This window comes from Onychomys torridus, chromosome 11, assembly GCF_903995425.1.
Source record: "Onychomys torridus chromosome 11, mOncTor1.1, whole genome shotgun sequence".
Classification (NCBI taxonomy): Eukaryota; Metazoa; Chordata; class Mammalia; order Rodentia; family Cricetidae; genus Onychomys; species Onychomys torridus.
In genome coordinates this window covers 41,123,884-41,142,689 of record NC_050453.1, presented here as the reverse complement: position 1 = coordinate 41,142,689, position 18,806 = coordinate 41,123,884, and the positions used below count along the sequence as shown (strand labels likewise).

General features: G+C 38.1%; 1 protein-coding gene across 1 annotated transcript in view; it reads right to left on the bottom strand.

Annotated features, from left to right (window-relative positions):
- Positions 1-1,542: 1,542 nt before the first annotated feature.
- Positions 1,543-18,806, bottom strand: part of Dhx9 (DExH-box helicase 9) — a 37,346-nt gene continuing 20,082 nt past the window's right edge. The window contains exons 13-28 of the mRNA XM_036202405.1: positions 17,826-17,967; positions 16,967-17,049; positions 15,733-15,889; positions 13,717-13,817; positions 10,987-11,200; positions 10,743-10,837; positions 10,409-10,482; positions 8,589-8,741; positions 6,500-6,660; positions 5,510-5,621; positions 5,135-5,296; positions 4,895-5,022; positions 4,015-4,244; positions 3,805-3,920; positions 3,140-3,340; positions 1,543-2,529 (exon numbers count right to left, since the gene is read on the bottom strand). Of these exons, the coding sequence (XP_036058298.1) occupies positions 1,848-2,529; positions 3,140-3,340; positions 3,805-3,920; positions 4,015-4,244; positions 4,895-5,022; positions 5,135-5,296; positions 5,510-5,621; positions 6,500-6,660; positions 8,589-8,741; positions 10,409-10,482; positions 10,743-10,837; positions 10,987-11,200; positions 13,717-13,817; positions 15,733-15,889; positions 16,967-17,049; positions 17,826-17,967 (2,811 nt within the window). The 3' untranslated portion in view covers positions 1,543-1,847. The remainder of the gene's footprint in view (positions 2,530-3,139; positions 3,341-3,804; positions 3,921-4,014; positions 4,245-4,894; positions 5,023-5,134; positions 5,297-5,509; positions 5,622-6,499; positions 6,661-8,588; positions 8,742-10,408; positions 10,483-10,742; positions 10,838-10,986; positions 11,201-13,716; positions 13,818-15,732; positions 15,890-16,966; positions 17,050-17,825; positions 17,968-18,806) is intronic.

Sequence of the window (18,806 nt, the reverse complement as noted above, 5' to 3'; positions counted from 1 at the left end):
CAAGATGTTTTATGTTATGAGCAAGCTAAGACAGCCAGATATTGAAGTTATTAAGAGCACAGATGGGAAGATCTGACTGGATAAAACATTCAACTAAATAGCTAAAGCCTATGTTCACACACACAGAAAGTCAATTGGAGAAGACCAGTTTTATAGACCTTAGAATCTAAAAGCATCTATGCTGATGGGAAGATAGCTCACTGGGAAAACATGCCTAACATAACTAAGCAAAGGATGCACAGAGAAAAATGTTGGAAAATGTATGCCCAATCAATCTACCCTAGACAGCATGCAGCAGAGTGCCATTCAATTTAGACCTGGCTGTGTTATCTCCTTCAAAAAGATATTTACTGGAGACCTAGGATTTGCTTGGCAAGCATTAGGCTGTGGGTTACATTTCCAGGATTCCTTGTTCCCATAACTCCACTAATTTACTGGAATTTTTTTTTTAAGTATTAAAACACCTCTAGCTTCACATTCTTTGAGATACATGTTAATGGGGAAGAACTGGCTAAGCTCTTTTCTACCCCAAATACTAAATAAGGCAAAGTTCACCAACCTTTATTCACTGTGTAGATAAAACATTTGTTCAAGATTTCTATAGCTTATACCGCCCCCCCTTTTTATTAGTCATTCCACATGGACTATGATAAAGCCATTAAGCTGATTAACACCACAGAAGGATCGACTTTGGACTACAAACAGGGTAGGACAATGTGAGATGGCTACCTGAGATGATCCAGCCTGACAGCCTACTTGAACAAGGACTTGAAACAAGCACTGCACTTTCTCATTATGCAGCAGCTGGACAAATGATACAGGCCGTGACAATTAACCCAAATAGAGTTTTTAAGAAAGAAAAAAAGAAATAGGATAAATGGGTAGATCATTGAATATACACGAAAAGGGAAAGATATAAAAATGCCAAAAGGTAAATTATTAAAACTCATGAAAAGAGAATATGAATATAAGATCAATTTTTAAATCTTTTAAGAAAGGAACTACTTGTTTTAAACAGGGTAAGTAATGAAAATTTTTGTCTGAGCTTATCAAATGTTACTGGACTGGACACTGTTAATCATTTGGAGTTTTTTTACCTGAATCTGTCAAATGTTAGTGGACTAGACTTTGTTAATGTAATTTGACTGTATATTTTGTATATACTTATTGAGTAGTTTTCCTTGTATTAGTTATAACCTTTTTTAAATTTTAGACAAAAAAGGGGAAATGTGGTATTTTGTTCCCCAAAATACTGTGCACCCTAATAAATTTATGACTAATGTGGAATAGAACAGAAAATGCTGGCCTTGGTTTTTCTTTTCACTAAGGTCAAAAAGGTCAAAAGTTTCACCAACATATAAAAATGCTTTGTAGCCAGTATAGTGGTACACACCTTTAATACCAGTACTTGGTAAGCAGAGGCGTGAGGCAAACCAGTTAGTTCCTGGACATACTGAGACCCCTAAAGGAGGGAGGGGGGGGATGCGGGCTCAATCTCGTAAAAAAATTAAACAAAACAAAATAACCCATCAACTAAACAGCCAATTTTCAGTGTAATACTTTATTTTCTATTAAATGAAAACCAAGAAAATGTCAAGTTAAGTTAAAAGGCAAACCTTTACCCCTTGAAGAAAAAATACAAACTGTATGGTATGATACTTGTATAATAGGTCATATTTTACATTACATAATATAAACAAAATCACTAGTCTACATTCTTTCTGGAGACTACAATAAGCTACAGATTAAATGGAAAATGGGTTTACTTTTGGGGCGCAAAATAAACATCTTAGAAAAAACATAGCATGCATTTTTGAACTGTCTATGCACAGGCTCTGACACAAGTCTTAATAGCCACCACCACCCCCTCCTCCTCTTCCTTGTCCAAAGTAACCACCTCCATAGCCACCCCTTCTCTGGAACCCTCCAGATCCTCTGTAGCCCCCACCAGATCCACGGTAGTCTCCACTAGATCCTCTGTAGTCTCCACCGAAATTGTTTCTGTAGCCTCCTTGGGAACCTCCTCTATATCCCCCACCACCACCTCCACCATAATTTCCACGGTAAGAGTTGGGGCTAATACTATAACCTTCCCCACCGCCATAACCTCCTCCCCCACCTCCATAGCCTCCACTGCCTCCTCCATAGCCACCACCACTACCACCTCCACCATAGCCACCTCCTCCTCCACCATAGCCTCCCCCACCACTTCCAAAGCCTCCACTACCCCCAAAGTTGCCGCCTCTGCCACCAGCAAAACCACCTCCTCCGCCACTAAAGCCTCCTCCACCACCACCGAAGCCTCCCCCACCACTGCCAAAACCTCCCCCACTACCGAAGCCACCCCCGCCACTGTTGAAGCCACCTCCGAAGCCTCCCCCACCACTTCCAAAGCCTCCTCCAAAACCTCCACTACCATAGCCACCGCCATATCCTCCCCCGCCATAACCTCCCCCACCATATCCTCTTCTATATCCACTTCCATTATCGTATCGGGCCATCTTGGGAGGGCGTGGACCATCACCATACCTAGGAAAGCAAGAAAATAATCAACCATTTTAGTTGCATATGCCGTACAAGGGATTGAAACTAGAACCCCAGTAAATGAATTTCAACCAAATAATGAGAGCTGTGTGGAACAAACACTTTTAACACTTTCTCATAGTGTGAATAAGTATTATCCACATTAAAACATGCAATGCACAAAATTGCTCTAGATTCATGGCATTAACAACTTTGAAAAATGTCTTTGGTGGAAACTCCTCAGAAACTATGCCCTTCCTACATGTCTGGCTCCTACAGGTCTTTTATTACTCATGTTAAATAAGCCAGAATTAAAGTGCGTCAACACTTCAGCTATACTAAAATAAGAAGCAATAAACTTGATAAAGATCCAAAGGACTTTCCTTATATTTGTATACTATACTATTTAAAGAGCAATTTCATCGCTTTACCTCTAATACGTGGTGATGTGCAGATTAAGAGAAGCAATCTTTTGTACTGGGTCAAACTAAATTTCATATTTAATGTTTATTTGTAATTTGAACCTAGGTGATAAGGACTCTACCAAATACCAACTAATTTTAATAATTCTAATTCTGCAAAAGCTATAGACACATAAATTTACTTAGGTACTCACCGTACACTTCCAATCATAAGGTTGATACCGGAAGCCGAGGGCCTAGAAATTTGACGGATTGTATTCAGCATATGTTCATTTACAGGGTCCAATTGGCTGATGATATTTGGTTGTTTGGAGACTTCAACCACCAGAGCTTCCATGGCTGCCCGGAGGGCTGTGATGCAAGCAGCAGCTTCATGTGATATTTGCAGTCTGATCCTAAGATGAAGCAAAGAAGATAGTAAACTAAGACCATACACAGAAAGAAATAACTTTGTCAAATTGCCCTCCCATTTGTTAATTCGTGAAATAAATTAGCTGCTTATTTCATTAGAATTTAGACATTCCCAAAACCTACTTAATATAAGCATGAATAATCAGCATTAACCTTGTAAAAAAAAAAAAATCTAACAACAACAAAAAAAGACCAATCTGTTTGATTAAACAGACAAGATTTGCATCCCTCCAAGAAAACCCATTATAAATGAACCTTAAACTTAACCATGAAATCCTGCCTTATTTGAAAATCAAGAGTTAAATTCTTTTTTTTTTTGAGCTGAGGATTGAACCCAGGGCCTTGCCTAGCAAGTGCACTCTCTACCACTGAGCCAAATCCCCAACCCAGAAAATCAAGAGTTAAATTCTTAAGAATTTAGTTTGAGTTCACAACTGAAAGCACATACCAGTCATCTATAAATATGATCTGCCCATCAGATTGGACTTTCTTGGAGGCAAACAAAAGTAACTGTAAAGGGGTGACTAGGGTCATGCCTTTAGCAGAGATGGCTCGGGTTCGAATCTGCAGGTTAAAAATAAGGCAAAATGTCACACACTGATGGTAATTAGCTATGTCATGAGTAGAAAAATGATCCCTCAAAGTTAAATCTTCATACCTTTTCACCAAAAACAAAGAAGGGAGATGGGTACTTCATATCTTGGCTGCTAAAAGGACAGTTCACAGATGATTTGTGGATAAGTGCATTACGCCCTTCAGTGGTAAGAATCTTTCTCTTTTCTTTATGATAGCATACATTGGGGTACACACCAAAGGCCAGCAGAGAAATAACGACATCCAAATTATTATCTGGTCCAGTGTTAGTAAACACTTGTGTCAATAAACAATCTGTTAAAAAAATAAGAAAAGGTTTTTAAAAATTAGATGAGAGAAACAGTATGACCCTGACAACTTTCTCAGAACTTTCCCAACACAGATCAAGTTTAAGGAGCTTTTCTGGTAAGACTCCACAATGAAAGTATCCACTATTCTTACTATTAGTAGAGAAGATGAAATGACAACCTGGAAGTTACTGCAAAGAGGACTATTTTCTGCCAAGATACGCCTTAGCAATTCACATCACTGAATGGAAGAGCCAAAACAATGTGCTATAAAACCTCAATTCTAGATTTACCTGAATGAATCTAAGTAATTTAAACTGTTAGTTAATCCTCTCCAGCTCACAAAGTTTAATCTACATAGAAAAGACAAAGTCTACTAAGAAATAGAAACTTGGATTAGTGTTTCACCATAGAACTATATTACATTCAAACACATAGCTGAGACTATTAACTACTCTGCCGACATTGTACATGTAGTTATGACAACAGTTCACAAATTGTCTTTTTTCAGGGTGAAGCTTTTTCCTGTTATTTGAGTGTTACACACTAGTACAAGCTATCTATCCCTCAATCATTCTATTCTGGCTTTAGCCTCCTGGATCTGAAAATTACCAGCATGTACGACAGTGATCAGCTGACAATTGGGAGAGGCCTTACCTTCTGGAAAGCCAGAGTTAATCAGAATCTCTTTAAGCTGTACTTTGGCCTCCCAAGTCATTCTTAGTGTAGCCATATTAAGTCGCTTTTGTTCACAAAAACGTATTTCTGCTTCTTCTCCGCTCATCCTAAAACATAATGGAAAAAGCATGCATACTCAAAAGGCTCAACAAACTTGGATGATTATAAACTCAAAAGGTTCATTGAATTCTTTCAGTAACTGCCTTTAAAAGCCCATACCTAGCATCATCCCAGGCTTGGAATACTGATAAAAGAGCCACATGATCAGAAAATCTGTTTCCAGCAAAATTCCGGTGAATGTAGCCCAGGCGTTTTCCTTCACTGATAAAGGGCTCCGGAAAGCAGGTAGCAGCTGAGATGGTACAGACAGCATCTCCCACACTGAAAAACAGTTAAATAGTGAATGAATCACAATCTTTTTGCCAGAAGGCGTCCAAATGTGAATTGAACCCTTTTTTGGGTAGGATACTGAACCTACAAAGAGCTTCCTCACAGTGGCCTGTAAATTAACATTAGGTTTTTTGCCTCAGCAGCCCACCTTGCTTTTATGAAATCTATCCCATCTCATAACTACCAACCAGAAAACGTACTTACTAGAAAATACACCCCATTATCATCATCTTTCCAAAACGAGGCTCAATGGGGAGTTTAGCCAGGATTCGTCCCAGAGGAGTTAATTCATCATTGGCATCTAAAGCATCAAGTTCTGTGGGAAAATACTTATTTGTGAGTGACATTGTCAATAAATGTATGCAATGTTTCATTATGTGTCAAAGCAAGATTTAAATATAATGCCAAATGCCTAGAGCAAACAATTCAGTCATAACCAAAACCCCCAATTCTGGGATACTGACTGGGGGAATAAACCACTATAAAACATGTTTCTAGGCAAATGGGGATGGCCTATCACCCAAAACAACCAGTAATATAATAGCATCTGCATTAAGTACCAGCATATTCCAAGAAATAGACTCTGGCTAACTCAAGTTTACAAGTGAGTGTCAGATTCCAATTCAATAGAGAGCTCATCTGGCTGCAATGCCCTCACTTTTCACTACACTCCACTTTTAACTGATGTGAGATGTGGGGAGAAGAGAGAAGAAAAAACAAAAAACAAAAAACCTCTAAGACAGACAAGATAATAGTAAATACAGGTCCAAGAGTAATCCGTGCACTGATTCTTAAGATGTAACATTGAGAGCCAAGAGGTGGTAGTGCATGCCTTTAATCCCAGCCCTCAGGATGGAGGCAGAGGCAGGCGGATCTGAGTTGAGGCCAGCCTGGTCTATAGAGCAAGATCCAGGACAGGCATCAAAATTATACAGAGAAACCCTGCCTCTAAAAACCAAAACAAACAAAACCCAAAAAACAAAAGAGGTAGCCTTCTGTATTTTCCTTCAATGGTTTCTAAATGAAACTCATTTATGCTCCTTCATCCTTTAAGCTCACAGAAATTGACACTAGCCAAGAAGCCTTTACTAATTAATACTGCTCTACCAAGTCTATCTTCATTTGAGACACTTGCTAAGTGAGATTTGCCAGGTAAAGACAGATAGCCTAAGGTAGTACAGTAGCAGCACTTACCTCTAAGAGTATGTTCTGCTTCAATTACAGCATCTAAAGGTGGAGGTTCAATTGCCTTTGCAAGGAATTGGCCAATTCCTCCCAGACGCAGAAGTTTTATGCTCAAAGCAATTTCATGCAAAGGTGTTCTAAACATCTCTGGTGTCATGTGGGTTTCTAGTCTAAAGTTTGGAGAAGCAGAAAGAAAGCAATTTTCACCTATGTATGCAATGACAATCTGATAAAACCTGTGCATAGAGAAACTGTGTAGGTACATGGTGGCCCTTTCCTGATCCTTTACAACTACCATCAAACTTTTCCTATTCATTACAAACCTGCCTTATGGATTAGTTGATTGTAACTGGTTTCTGACTTTACTCTCACAATCAGGATGCCTTTCCAAACTAAGTGAAGGAGCATGAAAAAGTCAATGTTACCATTTCCACTTCTGACTAGGTCCTGCCAAGCACGCACTGAATAAATGGTGTTAAGTTCAATAAAAGGCAAGATTAAAAAAGAGAGGAAAAAAAAAAAAAGTCTAGGGTTGGGGATTTAGCTCAGTGGTAGGCCCTGGGTTCAATCCTCAGCTCAAGAAAAAAGAAAAAGTCTATGTCATCCCAAAGGCTCCTAGTGCCAACCGTTTTGAAACAAAACAAAACAAACAACCAAAAAAAAAAAAAAAAAAAAAAAAAAAAACCAAGCCTTACAAACTATTAATACTTAGCCTTGGAAACCTATTACTATGTTACATGCATTTAGTGGTAACTCAATCACAGAACAGGATGAACTTAATAAATCCACATTTCTGCTAAGGAGAGATGGCTCAGAGGTTAAGAGCACTGACTGCCCTTCTAGGTCCCAAGTGTGGCTCCCAACCATCTATAATGGGATCTGATGCCCTCTTCTAGCACACAGGAATACATGCTGACAGACAAGTATACATAATAAGTAAATAAATGACCTTAAAAAAAAATACGTTTCTACCTTGGTATAGTGACACACGCCTTTAATCTCAGCATTCAGGAAGTAGAAGGAGGAAAAATCTGAGAGTTCCAGGATAGCCAAGACTGTCACAGAGAAAAACCCTGGCTTGAAAAGCCAAAAGTTTACATTTCTAAATTGAAGCAATTCTAAAAAAAAATATGAAGATCATTGTAGCTGGGTAGTGGTGGCACTTGGGAGCCAGAGGCAGATCCTGGCTTGTTGACCGAGTTCTAGAATGGTCAGGGCGACACAGAGAAACCCTGACTGTGGATGAGATTCTCCCAAACCCTAACTCAAACCCCTCATGCTGAAGATCAACTAAAACCATCAAGAGTTGGTAGGTGCTTTTACCATAAAAATCAATGTGTTAAATACTTGTTCCTTGAACCCAAGGACAATCTTTAGTAGTTTTAAAAGAATAAAAAGCTAAATGTTGCAGCTCTGTGTTGTCTGAAACCGACATTTATAATAGCAGGGAAATCAGTTGCCAATTTTTTTCTATTCTAGTTCATTATTTGATGCCTCTCCTCTAAGTACATATAAAGCCCAGGGCTCTAAAATCATTAACTTTCATTTTCGTTTATATCCTATGTGTCTTGGGAATGGGTACTATGAAATAAGTGATGTAAAAATAAATAAAATCACGAAAATACTCTACTGATACAGAGTACATGCAACAGGTCTTTAATGTCAGCACTCAGGCGGCAGGAACAGGCAATCCTCAAATTCAAGGATAGCCAAAGTTTGACCCTGTCTCAGGCCACTAAACAAGGGGGGGGGGGAGTCCATAAATGCAAAGGCATTGTAATTTTAAGTTGTGGTTTACATAAAAAGCTAGCTATTCAGTATCATGAGTAATTCCAAGATGATAAAGCAATGAAACTAATTAATGTCCACAAATCCTTTTACCAAACATGCCAACACTTGAGGTATGTTGTTTATAGAACATAGGTTTGAAGTCTACAGAAAGGATAAGGGTGGAGACTGCATAGAAATAGAAAGATAAAAAAATGTCCATCCTTATTTAAAAACTGACCCTCACTGGATTGGCTTAGTAAGAATCCAAATGATAGTTTTCTCTAAGATGTTCACTAGCTTCTATATATTACCAAAAAAAACACTTTACCTATCAAAACGAGCTCGACTGCAGAGGTGGAAGCAGAACCCAGGTCGTACACGGCCAGCTCGCCCTTTCCTCTGCTCAAGATTGGTTTTGGATGCCCACACCGTAGCATAGTTGGTCATATTGTTGTGAGCAGTAAATAGTTTCACCTTTTGCCTAAATGAGAAAAGTAGTTATTGGAGAGAAAAAAGTAATAAGTCACTGACTTCATATTCTCTTAACTGCCAATGTATTGAAACATAAACCGACATTATCCGTACACCAAGCAAAATTATGACATGCTGGAAGTGGAGATATAAGGATTTTAGAAGTTCTCTGGTCAGCCAGTGAATTCCAAGCTCACTGACAGACCTTATCTCAGAAAATGAGGTGTACATATGACAAATGTGCGTGCATGAATTCAAAAGTACATACACACTGGAAAACACAGTCACTAACATCTACTTATGAAGATATATGTGCATTAATAATGCTTAATAAATTTTAATGAAAGCCAAGCCTAGTGGTGCAGGCTTGTCGTTCAAGCTACTCAATAGGCTGAGGCAGGATCACAAGCTACAAGCCTGTGTAGATTGGAGTGAATTCTAGGCCAGCATGTACAACTTTGAAACCCTGTCTCAAAAAAAATTTATGTACTAAGGACTGTCTTCTACAACATTAAGCTTAAAACAAAATAAAAAACCAAAAACTCTTCCTTAAAATTAATAGTGCTGTGTGAGGCCTGAGTATAGGGGGTTGCAAGTCATACTGGGCACCTCAAACAAGAGTGATCCCATGGCCTGTTCAAATTCACAAATAATTATAAAATCATTCAAATTTATAGCCAATGGCACACACAAAATGAGATTAGAATAAAATGCTATTGACTTTTGGGTAAAATAATTATTGGTAAATCAAATTCCAATGTGACATGCTTATATTCAGAAAATAAATGTACAACAGTCAGCTGTAACCTGGCTTTATTGTCTACAAAATTGATTTTTACCTGTAGACAATGCCAAGGCTCAACTCACATATGTGTAAGTCCTTCAATTTTTGAGGCTGGGTTGTACAACATATGCAAGACTTACAGATGCCACAACATCAGGCTGCAGCGCTCCTTCAAGTAGACTGTCTCACACTAAGTAATGGTTATCTTTATATAGAAAACACCATGAAAAGTTCATATTGAACAATGGAAACCACCAAGGAGTGAGCAAGTAAATTATATTAAGTTAGAAGTTAGTACATCTTAATTTTCACTGTCTACTTGAAATGGTTAGTCTCTTAAACTACAACCTGTATATACAAACACAAGGTATCTGTGTGGGTATAAAAGCACAACATTTGACAATGAAGTTAGAATCTAAGTATGATGGTACATAGCTATGGTATCAACCCCAGTGCTTCAAAAAAATCTCTGGAGGTGAGCCTGGGCTACACAATCAAATGACCTCAAAAGAAATACAATTAGCCGGGCAAGGTGGTGCACGCCTTTAATGCCAGCTCTCAGGAGGCAGTGCCAGACGTGATCTCTAGGAGTTTGAGGCCAACCTGGACAGGCACCAAAGCTACAGAGAAACCCTGTCTTGAAAAACAAACAAACCAAAAACCAAAAACAAACCAAAAACAAAACCAACAATTAGGCGCTATAAAGATGGGCCAGTGGCTAGCTTATAGAAGACCTGGGGCTCAGCTCCCAGTACCCCATGGCAGCTCACATCTCTAATTCAAGTTCACATATGCAGACAAAACACTGAGAAAAAAAATCTCACTAAAACCAAAATTAAAAGGTTAATTGATAAAGTTTACTCAAAAAGGCAACGGTTTCCCTGGGAACTTACTTGCAGGAGTCAATGACATAAACAACATCATTTATGGTGATGCTTGTTTCAGCAATATTTGTGGACAAAATAACCTGCAAAAAAGAAAAAAAGAAAAACAAAAATTACACTACAGAAAACATACTTTCAAACACACATATAATTAGTCATTCAACCCACCTAGTATAGGGGCATCACAGCAACAGAATAAAAAGGGTGGAAAAAGGTCTATCAAGCTTAGACTTAGAAAGTGGAAGACTTTTTATTTATTATTTGATATTCTTTCGTTTTTCGAGGAGGTCTTGGAATGCCAGTAATATCTGGATCCCATCTGATCTCACAATGCCCTGTTTACCTTGGTTACTCCGTCTGGTACTGGATCAAATACTTTGCGCTGTTCCTCCCGAGGAATCTGAGAATGCAGAGGTAGAATCTGGTATCGATGACTTCCTACAATACAAAAAGGACTAAAAGTAAGAGCAAGTTAAAACACTGTTCTCCGTTACACATATTTTTTCATTAAAACACAGAAACATACTAGCCAAGACAAAAGTAAAAATACTCATTGTCAAGCTAGAAAAACAAGAACTCAATCATACCAAAATGTGAATTATTTTCCAAATGCTTTTGCATAGTATAAATCAAATTCCAGCCAGGAAGAAAGACCAACACAGCTCCAGGAACATTAAGGGTTTCGATGTATTTAAGGAGAGCTTCAATGAGTTCAAAAGGAGTTTCCTTTTCATTCAATTGAGACATGCTCAACTTTGTTTCTGGCCCATATTCGTCAGCACATATTAGATTGCAATTTGCCTGCAAGAAAAGGGAACATGATTGATTTGTCATAATTATTACAGTTTAAGTCTCTTTAGTTGACTTTTTCTAGGCAAGTGACATCTAACAATACTGTTTAACCCTAGGGTAGATAGTTATACATTTATTAAGAGATCAGTGCTGAGGAATATAGAAAGTCTTATGATGTCAGTGCTGCAGATTACTCTTAACTGTGTAAAGGTGTGTCACATTTATGCCGAATTTGCTTAATAATGCTGTTTCACCTTGCCTGCCTAAGGCACCAAATGATGGATACCTAGGCAGGAAAGGGATAGACAGTGCTGACAGGCTGAGGCAATAAATAGGAATGTCAGCAGTAAGTATCACGTACAGAAGGGAAGGTAAAAAGCCCAGACACTAAACACAGATGAAAGAAAAGAAACAGGTTGCCGGGCTGTGGTGGCACACGCCGTTAATCCCAGCACTCGGGAGGCAGAGCCAGGCGGATCTCTGTGAGTTTGAGGCCAGCCTGGTCTCCAAAGTGAGTTCCAGGAAAGGCGCAAAGCAAAGCTACACAGAGAAACCTTATCTCAAAAAAACAAAAAGAAAAAAAAAAAAAAAGAAAAGAAAACAAACAGGTCAAGTTATGAGAGCTAGGAAGAAACAAGCATTCATAACTAACATTTAATAAGTTTCCATGTCATGATTTGGGAACTGGCTCGTGGCCCAAAAGAGGGCCTGGTATATTTGACTTCTGCTGGGAGTGGTGGCACACACCTTTAATTCCAGCACTGGGGAGGCACAGGCAGGTGGATCTCTACGTTCAAGGCCAACCTGGTCTACAGTAGTTGGAAAGTTGACTTTCAGCCAGGAATTGTTAAAAAGAAACCCTGTCTCTAAAAACAGAAACTGACAGACCAACTTCTGAAGCAGAGAGATGGTCAGCAGTTAAGATCATGCAAACATCCAAGTTCACTTCTTATGACCTACCACAGGTGGCTCACAACTAACTTGAGCTCCTGGGACACACACCTGTTTCTGTGCCTCTGCAACACCTGCACATATACATGTCTTCAGAAAAAGACTGATATCCATGAATTCAGAATATGATAAACTGAATATCCTAGCGTTCCTCAGATATAGACACACAAGGGGTTTTTTTGGCTTTAAGCAAAAGTTTCCCTGAGTCCTACACTACCAAGTGCAGAGCATTCCAGACACTGGTGACCACGCATGTGGTCAAACCCTCCCCCGAATGCAACCCTGCTGTGTGTGTAAAGCAAGCTCAGATCACTAGAAAATCTTTGTGCTCTGACATCAGGCTGACCTCAAATTAGAGATCTGCCTGCTTTTGTATTCCCTGAGATTAAAGGTATGAGTCATCCAAACCCATTTTAAACTTTTAAATATGATTCTCTAATACTTCTACTTACTTAGTTTTCTTTCTTTTTTTTTTCTTTTTTTTGCCAGAGCTGAGGACTGAACCCAAGGCCTTGTACTTGCTAGGCAAGTGCTCTACCACTGAGCGAAATCCCGAACCCCACTAACTTAGTTTTCTAATATTTCTGGAAAGGTTCATGAACTGTCTTCATGATTAATGATGAACCATGACCTACTTAATATCCACATATATTTCCCTTTTTATAACCCAGTCTGGCTTTGAACTTATACAATTGAATCAAGTGTTTATCCTGTGTTTAGGAAACATAGCCCAGGCTGTTTGCAAACAGTGATAGTTGAGGATGGCCTTGAACTGGCTTCCCCCTCCTTGCCTCCCAAGCTCTATGTTTAATAGGTACATACCACAACACCCAAATATTTCCTATTAGTTTCTGCCAAATTATACATTTCTGGTTCTCATGATATAGCCAGACCAGGTACCTGGGAGGCTAAAGTTCAAAGCCTGCATGAACTGAAACCCTCTTAATCTAAGACATCAATGACAAGGGAGTGTAAATGGTCAATGTCAAAGTTTTTGCCATACAACATAAATTTGCTCCCCAGAACCCAGTGTAAATGGAGGGAACACAAGCTGTGGGAGTCATCTTTTGATGTCTTGTCCCCCCACATCCCAAATACATGTAAATTTCTTTTAAATGAACAAATTTAATAAGGGCAAGCCCTGGGTTCAACCAATACCCAACAATGTAAATTAAAATTAAAGAACAGAAGACCTGGGGTGAGGCTCACTGGATATGGGTGCAGGCAGCAAAAGGTTGGTGCCCTGAATTGAATCCCAGGAGCCGAAAGAAAAGTGAGGGAAAAAAACTGAAATTAGACTATCAGTTTCCAAGGTACTCTGACAACACAGAAACAAACACAAAGGAATGAGTGTCTCTGCCTTGGTAAGAAAAAAAAATTCCCCTAGAATTCACTCTGTAGCCTAGGCTAGCATTGAACTCAAGAGATCCACCTGCCTCAGCTTATGGAGTGGTGGTATTAAAGGCGTGCCACTGCCCAGCCCATGCTATGCTTTAAGAACTTATTTTTTCTCCATCAAATATTCTCACAATGAACATTCCTCATTCCTGAGATGTGAAGAGAAATCTACTTACATCATCATCTTCACCACCATCATCTTCTTTATCCTTCTTCTTCTTATCCTTTGGAGGAGGAATGAATTGGGTCATCTGAATGCAGTCTTCCAGAAAATATTCTGTCAGGGACAATCAAATTAGCGAAATACTTGATAATTATATAATGATACAGCATAAATTTATTTGCTAATCTACAATTCCAACTCCAAAAGTTAAATCTCATAAGTAAACATATCTTCCTAAGCCAGTTGCAGTTCCCCCTTTATACATGTTTTTCAACAAACAAGGAACCAGTATACACTGTCATACTCTTCTACCAGGATATCTCAATGCAGACTGGAAAAATCACTAATCAATAATGTGCCTGAAATTCTAAATGCCAGAAGTGTCTCTATAATCTATCTTCTTTATCTTCAACTACTCAAAACTGAAACCAAGCACATACACCATCATCTAAATTAATGTTCACCAATTTTATTCAGTATTAAGTTGTGTTCCCTTGCCACTTGGAACTATCTCTTTAGGAACAAATATCGTCAAATCTACTCATTGAGTAGTAGTCAAATTTCATTTACAAGGGAAAACATCTATATATATTATCTATGTTTCCACATGAAATCTGTAATTGCCACTTACTATTCTACTTAGTGTATATTCATAATAGATTCTTATTTTAAACTTTAGGTTTAATCTAGTACCATCATTAGCTTTCTGCTCAAATTGTGCTGATCTATCATCTGGCTGCAGATTATAGGACTGATTTTTAAAAATGTAATGGCATGGTTATTCATTCTACCAAGTTGTTAGGTCTCAGTGTATTTGCACTTCTTCAAGTGAACTGTGCAGTAAGTTATTTTGATAAAATTCAGATGCTCTAGGTTGACCCAATTTATTTTTGGCCAAATTTTTAAAAAGCATAGAAATGATTCTGTCAACACAGCGCCAGACCTGCCTGCCTCCCTCCATGCTCCTCATGATGATCATGGACTAACTCCAAAACTGTAAACAACCCTCCAATTAAATAAATCCTTTTCATTCTTTGGACAAGGTGTCCCTTCACAGCAATATTAGAGTAACTACAACACTATCTGCAACTACTTACTGTATGTAATCTGTAAGAAACTTAGTCCCTACCCTCTACCATCCACTAATCTCTTTATAAAAAAGTTCCAAAATGAAGAAGCATAGCAAATATTACAACTCTGAAACTCATATCCTGGGGAAATGACATTAGCTTCAAGTTCAGAGGTTCATTTACCCTTTTTGTACTTTGTATGTAGATCTGTATCTTTCTCGATCACTTTTCAAAAAATCTGAGCTCACTGATAAGCCAGCAAACCCTGGGGATCTTCCCTCTCCTAACACATTCTAGCTCCAGGTCTATAAGCATAGATCACAATATCTGGCTTTTTGGAGGGGTACTAGGGGAGAATTAAACTCAGATCCTTGTGCTGATACAACAAACACTAATTGCCTCCCATTTAGTTTTGAATTAAGAAAAAAAAAGTGTCCAGCCTGGAGTGAGTTCCAGAACAGGCTTCAAAAGCTACAGAGAAACCTATTTCAAAAAAGCAAAAAAGTAGCAGCATAGCATGAGTATTAATTTCACACAAATACATTTCAACAAACTATAAATCTTAGCATATTTTCATTTCAAATGGACTATGCAATGTTATTTAAATAAAATTGTTTATGTTGATCAAAAGTTTTAAAAGCACAGAAAACACTGTCAAAAAGTGAATGAAATCTGGTTTTACTTAAAAAACAGTCAAGAACGGTCCCTCAAATGCTGAGGCTTTTGATAATTTGGCTTGTCTTTTTGTTTTTAACATGTATGCATGACATTCCATCCAGTTTCCTAGGAAGCCAAGAGAGAACGCTGGATCACCTGGGACTGAGGTTACAGATGACTGTGAGCCAATATGGCATGCTTTCAATCTTTCAAACTATAACTGTGATCTCCAGAAATAAGAAAATCCAAATCCTCCTGTACAAAACATGTTTTGCTTTCTATCACATCTACAGAAAATTTACCTTGAACTGGGAAAGTCCTTCCATAAACTTCAATGATGGGGCAATTAAAGAAATATTCACAGAACATGGTGGTATCAATTGTTGCAGACATAAGAACAATTCGGACCTCAGGATAAGCCAGAACCACATCACGCAATACTACCAAAAGGAAGTCAGTCTATTGAAAGAAAAACACAAGTTCAGTGGGGATGGCAAAATACACCTTTAAGGTTTGTGGTAATCCTAAGACATTACTGAACTTCTGTTTCAGACACCAGTTTAAAAAAAAGTGTAAGAAGGGCTCTACAGAGAAACTGCATCTTAAAAAACCAAAGTCATGTTAAGTCCTATGTGTTAGAACTGTTATTAAAAACCACCAATCCACTTAAGGAGAATTGGTATCTATGACATTAAGCCCTTTCTCAACTGGGTGAAGTTTTCTATGTAGTAGATACGGGAGAGATGTGTTCCTGCAAAGCACTCATCCCTTATTTCTTGGGTATGACATACTGTCTATGTGACAAACTTTAACACTTTTAAAGTAGACTATTAAATAAACATCCATGGTATTATTCCAGGACATTAATTTAAACTTCTAAAGATCATTAGTATGTTAGCACTACTGAAATATCTGGGTGTAATTGTTCATACTTGTAATAACTGACTAGGAAAGTAAGGCAATATGACTACTGAAAAGCAGAGGCCATTCTCTGTGAAAGTAAGACCCTATTTTAAAAAAGAAAAACAAGTTAACGCCTAGATTCCAATAGCAACTTGGGACAGTTTGACCAAACCATGTAGACATCCTCAAGAAACAACTTTCTCTTCTACAAGGTCTTTAAAAATGTTTTGTAGCAAACCTCAAATACTACAATTGTATATAATAAAACTTTATACTGGCTTATCAAGCATCCATAAAGGTGAGAAATAAATTTTAATTTTCTTGTCATTTTACATGACTATTATTAGCATCTGAAATGGTAAACTATCATTATCCACCATTTTGCTAAAAAGCACAGAATTTATCACATACAAAGAAAAATTAATCATATAATCCCACTAGCTACTCAAGTCATATCACTACTACAATGCTAAGTTACATAAACTCTTACTGATCACATTATATGATGGTTCTCTGAAGAAGTATTTAGCAATGGAAGGAAGGAAGAAAGAATAAGGACATGCAATTTTTGTTAGACATAGACAAACCAAACTCTTAATTAACCAAAACTCTTAATTAACTCAGATTACTTACATTAATATCTCTTTCATGAATTTCATCCACAATTACATGACTGATCCCTCGAATGCCAGCTTCTAATTTTCTTAGGAGCACACCTTGAAAAGAAAATTAAAACAATTAAATAGGTTTCTTATCCAGGCGGTGGTGGTGGTGTACGCCTTTAATCCCAGTACTTGGGAGGCAGAGCCAGACGGAACTCACAGGGATCTCTGTGAGTTCGAGGCCAGCCTGGGCTACCAAGTGAGTTCCAGGAAAGGCACAAAGCTACACAGAGAAACCCTGTCTCGAAAACCAAAACAAAAGAGAGAAAGAAATAGGTTTCTTTGTTACACTCAAAGTAACAAAAAATTATGGCTGGGGTTGGCTGGTGGTACATACTTTTAAAGCCAACATGGTCTATTTAGATCTGGATAATAAAGCTACATACACAGAAACGTTTATCAAAGAAGCAAATTGCTAGATAACGGACTCTGGTTGAACCCAATTTTAGCATTGTAGGAAAGGTATTGAATAAATAATTAATATGCTAAATCATGTTTTTGTTTTTGAGACTGGGTTTTTGTGTATAGTAGTGATTTTCTTGAACTCACTCTGTAGGCCAGGCTAGCCTTAAAACGAATACATTTGGCTGGGTGGTGGATCTCTGTGAGTTTGAGGCCAGCCTGGTCTACAGAGCTAGTCCAGAACAGGATCCAAAGCTACAGAGAAACCCTGTCTCGAAAAACAAAAACAAAAAAAACGAAGGAATACATTTTGCCTACTTCTGCCTCTAGAGCACTAATGTTACCACATGCACCACTGCAGTAACCGTTTTGTAGTTTTAAGAAAAAGATGACAATAAATACAAACGAGGTATTAATGCATTACTGACCTACAGTACAAAACATTATACTGGCATGAGGGCGTGGAAGTATAGACTCAAACCGGACACTGTAACCACAGCTTTTTCCAGGCTCTTCACCTCTCTCATAAGCAACTCGCTCAGCCACAGCAACTGCACTGATCCTTCTGGGCTGAAAACAAAGCACAAAAATGTTATAAAATTACAAAATTACTCCTAACTACTGAAGTGTCTATGTGTTTGTTATATGAGTGATAAAACCTAGCTTACATACTCAAACTCCAGACACAACACACAGCTCAAATTTTAAATTATTGTAATAGTTCTCATTGCTAGCTTAGTAACAGAGAAATTAGTTAACACAAATGATCTTTACCAAGTTTGAAATTTTAATAAAGTGGAGAATATATAACTATTTCTATAATAAAATAAAGCCTTTTATTTTTAATAGGACTAACTGCCTTTTAATTTCCAACTCATGGGAAGCCACAAAATCTACAGGAAACAAATGCTACACCTATATATATAGAGAGAGAGTCACTATATAGAGTCACTCACTCATATATAGAGAACTCATATATAGAGTTCTCATATATAGAGAGAACTATATAGAGTCACTCACTCAACTGTTAAAGGACTCAAGTTTGGCTTCTAGCATGTCAGATGGCTCACAAGTCCACCTCCTGGTAATGACACCTAGTTTCATGGGTACCACATGTGCAACACACACACACACACACACACACACACACACACACACACAGAGTAAAATATTTAAAAGCTTTGGTGCTTAGTTTGGGTTTCCCTATGTCATTAATGTTGACTCTAGAATTGCTGTCCTACTTTCTCTCCCAAATGCTTTGTCACCAAAACTGGGACCTCCTCATTCTTTATTACTTCCTAACTCTACTGCCCTTCAGGCATGTGGAAGGAAGAAATAGATGAAATGTTCGAGGCAAGCCTTGTCTAACTAAGTCAAACAGGACTACACAGTAAAATTCTGCAATGCTC